A 13,332-nucleotide genomic window follows, 5' to 3' on the forward strand; every position below is an offset into this window, starting at 1 on the left:
ATTAACGTAGTCATGCTAAGTCTGAATAGAAGTTCAAACATACCGAAGAATCAGTAAGATGCAATACAAATCAAACATCTTTGTTTGTGTAACAATTAGTAAAAGTTTTGTAAGTTCAAAAACACCTGCATTCTCAAGCTATATCACTTTTAAAACTGAAAATGTTTTTCATATTCGGATCGAAATAACAATACGCAATACGCATATAAATAATCGTTTTACATAATTGAAATTAATGGGAAAAAATATAATTTTGCGGCCGTGAAGAACATATATATACTTGCAACGTGATTAATACATAGCTATGCGCAACTTTTAAGTCATTCTCAAGATACCATCTTAAAAAAAAAATACAATAATATCGGTTTAAAATTGCGAGTATTTTATTCTCTTACATTATACCGTAAGAAATTAATTGAATTTTAATATACACCTTTAATTAAACTGTTTTTAACAGTGTATATTTTATTTTTCAATCAGCTTTCACAATTTGCCAATAATATCTTCCAATCAACGCCAGTACCAATGAATTTCTCTAAAAAAAAACACATTTTGCTACGTCATTTCAACTGATAAATCGAACGAAGCGGTTACAGTGGCCGACGAAATTATTTGAATACTTGCTACAGAAAATTTCCATAAATTTTCATAAACAATTGTACAATATAAATGAATTATACGTGTTATACGAAATTCTTCGAGATCTCATTAGCACTATAATGAAACGCGACTATCGTACTTATATTGCTAAAATTTGAAACGAATCTGAAAACCTATTTAGAAATCGAAAGATATTCATTACAAGCATAAATAACTTTAAGCACTTTACAAAAATAAGCAAATTATTCGATTACTCGCTGTCAATTGTATCAGCTATCGACTATGTTAGTAAGCTGTATTTAACGAGATCATCTTTAGCATCTGTTTGTAATAGAAGTCTCATAAAGTGTCTTGTTACAGTGTTAATGGAATTTCAAAAAGTTTCATATAAAACACACGATATATTAATAAACATTCTGTGTGGCAAGTGTTGGGATATTTCCGCGAGCCTCTGTATATAAACCATTCTGAGAGAATATGCAGGAAGAAGAGATCGATTGCGTGTTTCCCTCGCTTAGAAAAAAATCCTGATCGGAATTGTTCCGCTTTGTCGGTGAACGCGTAATAAGTCGAAGAGGACGGTGATCGCAGGTGGAATCACTTATTATTCGCGCGGACGATGGCGCAATCGATACTCGACGAGGGACTCTCTATTTCGTTGGCTCGCCGCTCCCTCTGGCATGCTAATTCGCCGTTTCTAATCCTCGCGAGCATGCCAACGCTCTTCGAAATGGATCTCTCAGTTCGTAGGTCTAGCTCGTACGTCGTACGTCTCGTTCCAATTTTCACTTTCCATTCGCGATACGGAAAGTGGTTGTAACGGATCTAGGGACGATCGTCGAGGACCGAATACTCTCGAAGAATCTTTGCACGTACGCTCTCGCCCATAAATTACGGAACGCTAATTACACGCTAATTCGAGTGAGATAGATTTGTAATAAAATCTTCGATATATAACAATTTAGGTTTTTTTTTATAATACACCTGTTTCTCCTGTTATACAAAATGTTTTAAAAATTGTATTAGCACTGTAACGAGACACGATTGTCGCGATCGTATTGGTAAAATTTGAAACCAATGTAAGAGTGTGTATACAAGTTACAAGACGTTTGTTGCAGATGTTGTTAGTAAAAAGTCGGAGAAGAGTTAATTCGTCATCTGGACGCAATTTCTTTATTTAGAGACCTCTTATTAGTAATCTTTGTTACAAATAAATTATATCGCATTTACATTTGCAAGGATTAACATCAGCTTTGGTTGGTTGATGTAATTGAATCTGATCTTTCTTTGATATACATTCTTTTACTAATTCGATGAATTAAAAAGCAGAGAAACGCGAAGATACGTTCAAATATATTTACAAATTTTCCTTTCCATTTATTGTTATCTATGCTGTCTCTTTGTGACGAGTGAAAAGACAACTAGAAAAAATATTAAGAAATTTACAGAAAATATTACCTAATTGGTCATTTTGACTTTTGAGAGGTTCAATTAGAGAAATTTTTATTTAAAGGATGACCTGGTTAACACCACTAATTTAAGCTACTTAAGCCTGTATCTCTAACAATAAATGTGCTAAGTGATTCGTAGTTTCTAGACAGTATGATATGCAAGATAGTACATATAATTCATATTTTAATGTAAAAATATATTTCCTACGTTTTTTTGATTGTAATTAGAAAAAAATGTTAGATGAAGAAAAAGAATGCTTGATACGAACTATAATATCTTACGATCGTATTTCTTTTGGAAGTTCAACAAGAGAGGACAAACTAAATTTTGAGTTTGTAATTCGTTTCGTAAAAGTCTTCCGGCCATTAAAATCATTAGAAAATATACAAATTAATTAACTGGAAATTATTATCTGTCTTTAACGTATATCTTATTTAAATAAGTTTATATCTTATTAGAAATTATTATCCGACTTTAATAATGACCTGTCTTTAACCCTTTGAGTGCTATGGGCGCATATACGCGTCTGGCGAAAGCTATCGGTGTGAACTAAGGACACATATATTCGTTTTCTGTAAGTGCCCGGCCCACAGAAGCAATCATTAATAAATTTTTGAAAACTATTTAATAGTTACGTAACTATTGACATTTAAAACTTTCTACGCATAATTTCTATGATATCTTCTATGATATAAGATATCAATAATAGCTTATAATTTCACTCATATTTACATATAGACTAGATTTCTCAAAATCGCTTAGAATACTTCTCTTTATTTTAATAGCTTCGATTATAGCATTGTATACGAAACTTCATATAAAAGCATTTCATTCGTTTTTTACTACATATCTATAAAAAAAAAAAAAAAAAATAAAAATAAAAATAAAAAACATAAGCTATATTTAATTCACGTAAACATCTTTTTACATCAAGATAGAGATTCTTTGATATTTGTAGTAAAGAAGATTTATTTTACTAGTTTTTTCCTATAATCTAATTATAAATATCGAATGTCATTATTAATTAACGCACCTAATTAATTTGTTAGCGTAGCAGCTGATAAATTTGGTGTAAGATTCTTCTAGTATGATTACGCATACCGAATACAACAAAAAATACAAAATTGATATTTCAATCTCATTCATCGTACATGTTGTGCGAATTTGAAATTTTGCTACGGCTTAAACATTCCAAACTATCGATTATAAAATTTAAGAAAAATAAAAGGAACGCTATACTTTATGAAACGCGAAGAAAATAAACGAATCTCCACTTATCGATTTTCAGAAAAAAATTTAATTATGAAATTAAATAAATAAAATTATATAAAATAGGAGTCTATAGGGAGTCTATAGTTTTGTTTTATGTAACAAACAAACCGGATCATTCTATTCTACACTGCGTGTGTAAACCACAGGCATCGATATTAATTCCACTTCTATAAGTGAAAACTTAACAAATTACTATCAAATATCTCAATATTTTATTAATATTAGGCGATTAAGTTGAAATGATCAAGTCGTTTATCCAAAAATAGAAGAACGTGCTATTTTCAGTTGGACAACTATAAGTCATTTCGATTTGGTTAACACTGTGTTTGTTCAGGTGAATTTGCACAACTTAGGGTCGTCGACTCAATCGCTCGACCAAAAATTACCTAACGTGAACGAGGTTTTAATAATTTATTATAATGATAGATAGAACTATAAACAACTAATTCTAAAGCTACCTAATATAATGTAAAATAAATAACGATAGTCGTTGTATGAAAGTATCGACGCGTGCTTAGTCAGATTAATTTGCAAAAGATGATATCTGTGCAAATAATATATTTTTACTGTTCATTTTCCTCATGCTTCGAGTTAAACGTTCATGTAGCGTCCGTGTTTCTTCTGATATCTGATTTGAACTATTTTATTCACGCTTCGGTATATGTATTATTCATGAATATAATTACTTACCATCAGCATATACTGGTGGCAGTAACTTCAAGAAGGGTGCACCACGAGCACCCCAAACAGGATGTCGTATATTATTACAGGCACCAGAAGGTGTCCTATACTTGCTTGGCGGGCAAGGCCTATCCGGTATGATTCTGCAGGGAGCATCATTCGATTCTGGCCTATTTTGGTATCTGGAAAAATCAAAGGATTTGTATAAAATAAATCTTATCAATTAAGTCCATTTTTAATTATACGAAACAAATTGAAAAAATCTGAATTAAATTTATTAGAACGAATCAACATAGGTACACGAAATTATTTTTGGTATACCAATATCGAGAAAATTTGAAGAAAAGACGAACACTAACATAAGTTACTATATATATATATATATGTCGGGTTGACGTTAAGATTAGGGTTAGGGTTAAGGGCGTGAAACGAATCCCCATTTGCATTAGACGTTATCATTATGCAATAGAGGAGATATTTACAAGTGCAAATATGATTATGATTTTAGATACTCGAGAAGCTAATGACAATGATCCTAGGCTCAATAACGAATCCGCGGTCGACGGGATGATAGATGTACGTTCGCACAAAGTCCAAGTCTGACTCTTTGTTAACAAAACGTGAAATATTCACTGATCGTAAAGACGTTACTTTTTTCGTCGATGAGATCGCACGAGAGAATGACTCTCCGTCCCGATGATGCCACCGAGGAAAAACTATATGGGGTGTGTCTAAGGACACGAGATCCTCGGATTCGTCGTGGAAAGCCTTCGTTCGGAAAATGAGGGAAATTGGCGTTGCTGCTAATTGGTCAATCTCCATATCAGTGGTTAGAAAAAGATGCTAGCCGCCCTTGGGGGAAAGTTGCTAGCGCGAAGCGTCGTTCATGGAAGGATAGATTTCCCTTTTCCTCCCGTAGTTAGTAGGGACAAAGACTATTTGTCTGTTTGAAGGACTTTACATAACTGAAACTTAAGATTTATAACGGGTCCTCGGCCAGCTAAACATATACTGTGAAGATGCGTTGACATCTGGCGATCATCTTACCCGAAAGACAAAGTCTGCGTGTGGCGAGCCACGGGACAGAAATCGTTGAAATGTTTACCGTCGTGCATCGTCCCAAGTATTTTTTTTAAGGAGACCTATAGAGTTACTTCATGCCTTTGTTAGACAAAACGTTCATCCCTTGACCGCGGCTACGTTCGGCGACTGGTTGTCGCCTCGAGCCCGAGCTCATTATCATAAACCTCAAATAAGTACAGTCAAATCGAATGACAACAATTTCTTAATACGGCTACGGTGGAATTTGGATTGCAGTACTAAGGGATCTTCCCAAAGTTTCAAAGGAAGGTTCCGGTGTTCTTTCATCTCCGACATATATATATATCTTTATTTTCTACAAATCGGAATGTATAGTTTCAAGCAAACGTTTAATTGCTGATAAGTATATGAAAAATACTAAATCTTATAATTATTGCTTTAAAACAAAGCTTATGTAATGTATGCAAACCTATGATTAGTTATTAGATGTTCATTACATGTACAAATATTCAACTCTCGATCATTAGAAACAATGATAGATAATATTTCAAACATATGAGATTAGAAATAATTAATAAGGAAAATAAAAAATAATGATTCACTGTAATTCTAACAATCATAGAAATTATAGTCTTCTTTATTCACGTCAATAATACAAACTCCAATAATAAATATTCTACGACTTTAGGATATGTATATGAAGTTCAATATTTTCTACTGTAAATTTTATTTATTTTGTAACACTCACAATCTGGTCTATGTGCATTTATATATATATATATATATATATACCATAATTAGATATAATTCATTGAATATCATGTGGATATCATAATTACAAGAAAAGAAAAATTGTAATGCTCAATTACATATTCCTTGCATTAAGACATTAATTACATATTCCTTAAGTTTAATTTATAATTACATTTTTAAATTAAACCCTAATCAAATATTAAGTATATACAGCATACACACATGTTATATTATATATGTATAAGTCCAAAAAATGATTTTTTCAAAAATTCTAGCCGGATAGTTCATTCTAAGCGAAAGAAGCAATAGGAAAATTACTATGCATTTCTCTTATTGTTTCTTCCACCCTATAACGAACTATCCAGTTGGTATTTCTGAAAAAATCATTTTTCGAATGCTTTTTCGAGTTCGATCGTATACGCAACAGGTTAATAAGCTATCATTTAAACCCTTAATTAAGATCACTCATTTTTCTCAACAAGTAATCTTCGTGTCGGCTAAAACGTCCAACTGTTGCAATAATATAACACATATCAAGCGCGATCGGTTCGTGTTCGTATTTAAGTAAGTCCTGTGCGAGTTTTACGAGCCGTAATAAATCACTCATGACACTCAAACCGTTCAATCAGTTAACGTAACGTAGATAATCGTCGTGACTTTCTATTCTGCGAGGAAATGGACGTTTGAATCGTCGTGGAGAAGATTTTGAAAAAAAAAAAAAAAAAAAAAAAAAATGAAAAGAGAAGAATGGAAAGAAAAATGATAAGAAAAAAAGGAAACGATTTGCGATTTTTCCATGAGGAATTTATGGTACAACAACAACAACGAGGAAGTATAATTCATGCGTGAGTCATGTGAGCCATGTAAAATGTCTAACAATAAGAAGTTGCCTGCTGATGCATGTGCATGGTTATAAATCAAATCGCTTTCGCACAGTAAAGGATTGCGTGTTATGTACGTACAAATTGCTCCGCGGGAACAATATCTGAAGCTGTATCGGACGTATGCCAGTATTATCAATTAGAGGAACTACAGTTCCCTGCGAACAAAGAATAATCGAAAGAATAAGATCTGCTTCTTAATTCGTATTTTCCTCTTGTCTTTACACCAAGAGGGAGACTTTTTAGAAGAGGAGAATCATCGTGAGATCGTTAAATTTAAATTATTTTAATAATTTACTAAATCAAAGGATTCTCTGTTTCACTTTCTTATGAAAAACGATACGAACAGTAAGATTATTTCAATTTTTAGAAATTCATAATTTTTATACACATATTTACAATACACGTATTCAAACATTCTTTATACCTATCTTTACGAACTATGGACTGAATGTGCTAAAAATGGAGATTATTCGTTATTAGATCATGTAGGTTTATGGAAATTCTAATTTTTATAAATACAACGAAAGAAAGAGGAAGTAAATTGAGATTTATTTCCTTCTTCAAATACTATAAGGGATACTTTGAATGTTTTGTATATTATGTTCATTGTCTATGCTTCTCCACATTTTAATTTTCCACAGATACATAAATATCCATAGAATATTCATTATGAAATAATAAGTCGAAAAGTACAGAATAAAGTTTTTATGTATACCATCATTTTCAAAACGAACGACTTAAAAAATGTATTAACAGTGTTTCAACTTACCCCATCCTCTACCTATTTCTATGTATTTCTGAATATGGATAGCGTCATGATTTGGTCTCCTCCTAATTTCATATCTTATATTATATTTTATTTTTCTATTATTCATTTTTTATTTATTGTTCTTATTTATTATCAGCTACGTTGAATGATTTTGTAAATGTAAAAGATAGTAAGATTCGTATTATTAATTTAGGAATGCTATTGCATATAGAATTTTCACCTGATATTCAAATATCGTAAAGCTTCTTCCATTCAGTTATGAGTACTTTAGGATAGATAGCAAAGTAGATCTTGCACGCATCCAACAAGCCAAATATATCAAGTAAAATAAGTTAATTGAAAGGATATTGGATTTCGTATTTTATTTAATAACGGATCTTTGATGAATAATTTTGTATTTGACGAACATTTCGGCAATCGTAAGCTAAGATTATCGAGTGTCGCGCGAATTACGATAAAATTGGCTGATTTCTAGTGGATCTTACACAAGCGAAACCTACACAAAATTAAATTGTGCGAGGTGTGTATAGAATTCTATGATCAAATTCAAACATAGACGCACACATACATATTTCTACGAGCTTTTTCATCCAAAGAAGCCACAGAAACCGAAAGGAACAGTGCAAAAAAAAAACGACCCTGTCGGTCGGAGTTAAAGCAACCGTAGCGACTTTCTATCGGTAGCAAAAAAAAAACCGACCTTGCAACAACAATTTGCGGAGAAAGAAACGACGAACCTGCCGGATTTCTCGGTCAGCCTGGCAGGAAGACGACGATCGCGGTCTAACATCGACGCGGCGGCTACCGATTGATTTTTAATTGATTTATAATTATGGGAGATTTATATAATTATTACAGAGTATCTCAGCAATCGTGACAAGATTGACAATAAGATGATGAAACAGGTCGAAAGTATAGAATAAAGTGTTTTCATATGACGCATCGTTTTCGAAAAGATCGAATCTCAAAATTTGCCTTGAACTTGGCTAATTACAGACTAGACAGAAGTAAATAGTTGACAGAAGGTTATTCTGCATGTGAAAATAAGACGATAACGTGAAATAAAATTTTCCCTTCCATCACGACGCTTCCATCGCGAGAAAAATAAATTTAGAAATTCTTTAACTAGATATAATTCAAACCTTATTTTCTTGAAGATGAAGTCTTAAACGGAAAAATAGTGTTCCACACTTTTTACTTATCTTTTGCATGCAAAATAATCTCCTGCTCGTACGTAGTCGGTAATTAGCCAAGTTTAAGTATACCTGACAAATTTTCCAGCTCAATTTTCTCGAGAACGAAACGTTATACGAAAAGATTTTATTCTACGTTTTTAACTGTATTTTATATTGTTTTGTCACTGTATCGTAATTACTGGATTTGTATATTACAGTGTAAAAAGATAGACGTGCAATCGACGAAGACGTTAATTATTTCGTCAATGTGAAAATTACCAAGAAAACTTCAAGAATCTCTATTTTGTTATGTAATTCACCATTTTAAGCTTTGCGAAATTAACGAACACTAGAAGGAGAAAGAAAAGTATCTTCGTTAAATTTATACAATCTTTTTCCATTGCAAAGATTATTTCTCTATAAAATGTATGACATCTAAAACAGTTCAGTGTAAATATCACCTTCTATCCGAAGAAGGAACATCGACCGAAAAGTGGTAGTCTTTAAAACGACACAAATTAATGACATCTCTATATATCGATTACTGTATTTTCATAATTTTTATGAGTAGCATGCGAATGTTTACGCATCTCTACATAGGCTCTATTGCTTCAACGGACAAATTAGTGCAGACGTCGATACATGTATATCATTTTTTTGAAATATTTTTCAATTATCCATCGTGTGTTCTGGGCACTTTTCCAAATAAAACCACGTACAAAAATATTTCTCCAATGTTCGTCACAGAAAGTAAGAATCGTGAAACTCCTCCTGTATCGAATGTGCGAATGACGTACACGAAGATCAAATTTCCTTTCGATCAAATAAACATTCAGAGCCTATCCAAAGATAGACTGCGTTCTATTTAAGGATCCTTAGGAACATAGAGACTTCAAGGCAAAACGACAATCGGGGAATAAAATATAATAAAATAATGAAAAGTACGATTTATTCCTGCTGACATATCCGTTTACAAGCACCGCGCGATGTGGCGCGCGTCGATGCGCGGCCAACCACCTTCCCGTGGCCGAGGAAAGGCGATAGTACCGGTAATGATCGGATGAGAAACCTTCCTCGTGGCTGAAATGCCGCCACGGAAGGACGCGCCGGCAACCGACACTACTTTTCTCGGCCATGAAAGTAAAAGTCCGCTCGTGGCAGAGTTACCGCGAGAAAAAGCAAGAAAATAGAGCAAGAAGGACGGAGGCCGGACGGGCCGAGCTACTGGAAAGCCTCGTCACGTCCGTTTATCGCACTTTTGTTTCTTCGACACTTCCTTTTTATTCGTAGTGCCCCTTTATGCTTGTTTCGCGAAGCCGCTTCGTTTGTTCGGTCTCTGTTTGTCGAATTTGGACGTGTTGTGGGAAGAAGAGTAATAAGGTACGCGAATTGAATTCTGAAGGCAGTATTATGTAGAACAATGGCATTTTCGAAGGGTCTTGTATCTTTCGTTTCTTTTTTAATCTCGTTGACGGAGCTTTTTTAGTTTGTATTTGTGGCTAATTTGCGATTAATTGTAGGAAAGTTGGGAATGAGAATTAGAGGTGCTGTTAACGACTGTTGATTCTTTACGATAGTAAATTAGCTTTATGTTAATAGCGTTGTTAAGATACAAACAAATCGAACGGGAAGAAATTGAATTAGGACTCGATATATAATAAATTTAGCACACACAATCGCATCTATTTATTCTTGTCAGAGCTCATTCTAAAGAATATTACATATTGGCGTACTTTGACCGAGATTTAGTTTTATTGTGAGAAAAACCTCGTTTTGGAATATAATTTTTCACTTGAGAATTACCGATATAATAAATAATTCGATAATTCGACGGTACATATTGTGCGAGCTTCCGAATTCCACCAGTTCGATTTCTATGACCATTTTATAAATATTATAAAAATCGCATAACGTTTTAAAGTTATGGTGTACATTTTATGTCTTTTATCGCAATATGTTTCGTTATAACAAAACGTTCACAAAACCATAAAAATTATAAACTTGACAAATGTTGTTTAATAATCTCACATCATTATCTGTTAATATAAGAATGAAGAAATTCAATTAAAAGCTACTACTCTCTTCAAAAGTTGCTCTTGTACAAAGTTAATATCTGGAAACTATTTTGATTTTTATTAGATACCGAATGTGAGTAAAAATATTAAGCGAAAAAAGAATTGAACGAGACACCTTGTACTGTACAATTACGTACAATTACTGTGACTTATTCGAAAGGTCTTGTCGTAGTGTTCAACAAAATGAGATAATCGTATTTTCTCATATCACGATTCAGCAATATCAATTATGGACTAAGGTAAATATTGGGTATAAAACGTCATATTCAATCAACATACGAAACACTTCACTTTAACTAATAGAAACTCTCTAAAAGGCCTCGATACAATAAATCTGTTTAAATTGCAACAACTAAACTGTCCGTATGGGATACATGTTCCATAATGACGATACACAGTATCGTAAGCCACAAGAAACATCACTAATTGCAGAAAAACCATTAATCTTTCCACTGTTACCCAAGATTAAACGCCATTTAAAACCATAAGCAAGTAGACAAAAAATTTTGGACGTACAGCCCTTTTTACCAACGTAAATCCACATTCTTAAACCGAATCATTATTTTCATATTATCGTCGCATTATCGAATGCTTAAAAACTGAGACAAACACATTTTTGCGTCTACGAGCAAATAATCGTTGGCCAGAGTCGTATGAAACGAAATTTGGTCCAAACTTTTCGAAAAATCGAATATTGCTCAAGTTTTGCGTAATTCGACGTTCCTATGTAGGACACTGGCAAATATACAGTTACTTCCCAAAGTATTCGGTAACAGTTGTAAAATTTGATTACGATTCCTGTTATAAAAACAGTACTTTGATTCTTTATACCAATGGAAGCGCCACAACGTAACAGAAAACTCGACATAACGTAAGCTGCCATAGTATCATATGTAGTCGAAAATACGTAATGTCGTTAAGAAAGACAAGGTGACTGAGTTTTAGTAAAAAAAAACTTTTTGGGAACGTCCTATATTGTAACTTTTGGTCGATTGAAACATTTTTATTCGATTAATTAGTTTTTTATTCGAGACATTTTTGTGTCAGATTAACGGAAATGCCTGAAAAATCGTGAAAAATCGAGAAATTTGATTTACTGTATTATAAGTCATTGTAACATGGTATACACGTTATTTCCAGCAAATTTCTGCTTCCTCGATATGATCGATAACGATCAGGAAAAGTTTCATGGTAAATTTAATTTATAAAATTAGAATAAGAACAATTTCAAACTAATAATTCCAATAGAAAAAGCGATATGAGTTGTTCCAGTTACGCGAATTATTCTGTACAACAAATCTGTCCAAATTTTATCACAAAATAATTGAACGTGATTAATTTCAATTTCAACGAATATTTCAAAGAAATATATAATTTTAGAGTACAATAAATGACGTTTCACAAGAGGAGAGTTAAGAGTTAAACAAATACTTTCATAATTAACCTAGATATATAGCTGTACACATAATTCCATTTTTGCGAGTAACTATACCAGCCAAGTCGAGTTTCGCAACTGCGTCGCGACATAATTCGCGATTTAACTGTAATTGCGATTCACTTTCCGCATCGAGCAATTCACCTTCTCCAATTCGGCGAAAGGTATCACGAGGTTGAACGGCAATTACGTTTTGCGGTTTCAGGATATGTGCTGCAACGTTCCGATCGTTTCGTCAGGCTGATGCGCTTTTAATCTTCCGCTTTAATTCGGCCGATGCTTTGCAGTTTTCTCTGCGAATACCTAGCTTCCTTGGAAACCACGTTGCGCAATCACCCGCGAAAATTAAACGACTATCCGGCACGAAAGGGATGGAGAGAATATTGTACGGTAGACAGGAAGTTTGTAACGATGGGTTGATGAAAAGGAGAATCTCTTTTGGTTACAATTGCCTATATACATATCATGCTATATATATTATATATATATATATATACAAATATGTGTATATATTTTTATATTATATTTTATATTTATATATTTCCAAATATTACTTAAACTTAAATCTATAGAATATATAACGCATATGTGTATAGAATATATATATATATATATACATGTATGGTATAAAAAAGTTTGAAATTTCTAAAGTAAAGTTCTGATCGTAATATTTAGAGAATGAAATAAATCTCTACTTGGAATTACTTCCTTTAATCGCGTACACTATAGGCAATTATAGGTATAATTTATTTTCGATAGAAATGGAGGAACGTATTAAAAAATAGTGGACTCATAAATACAAAAGAGTTTTACGTCCAAGAGATTAGGAATCAAAGTATAGAGTGCTCTTATTTTTTGTAGCTACTAGGTTAAAGGGATAACATGTTTGTGATCTCTCTATAAAGTTTACGAACAAGTGATGCAAAAACAGGCCGCATAATTATGATGCATCTTTTTTCTCAAAAAGAATGATCGTAAATTTCGTTGAACATATTCGAGTCATAAAAATTCATAGATTAACGAATATCTAACATGTATGTTCACAAGCGATGCGTAGGATCAAAAGGATTAAACCATACGTATATAGCAAAATAAAATTGGCTGTAAGAGAAAGTGTTTAATTTAAATAAGCTTCTAAATATGTATGTCTGTTTTCAGTGTACACAAGGTACGTTTCAGTAGAATGTTATAAATA

At 32.8% G+C, this 13,332-nt stretch overlaps 1 protein-coding gene across 1 annotated transcript in view; it reads right to left on the minus strand.

The window, feature by feature from the left end:
• Nucleotides 1-13,332, minus strand: part of LOC126917485 (uncharacterized) — a 68,664-nt gene that overhangs the window by 13,921 nt on the left and 41,411 nt on the right. Inside the window, exon 4 of the mRNA XM_050724393.1 lies at nucleotides 4,015-4,187. Within this exon, the coding sequence (XP_050580350.1) occupies nucleotides 4,015-4,187 (173 nt within the window). The remainder of the gene's footprint in view (nucleotides 1-4,014; nucleotides 4,188-13,332) is intronic.

Source organism: Bombus affinis, chromosome 1 (genome assembly GCF_024516045.1).
Source record: "Bombus affinis isolate iyBomAffi1 chromosome 1, iyBomAffi1.2, whole genome shotgun sequence".
NCBI classification, from domain to species: domain Eukaryota; kingdom Metazoa; phylum Arthropoda; class Insecta; order Hymenoptera; family Apidae; genus Bombus; species Bombus affinis.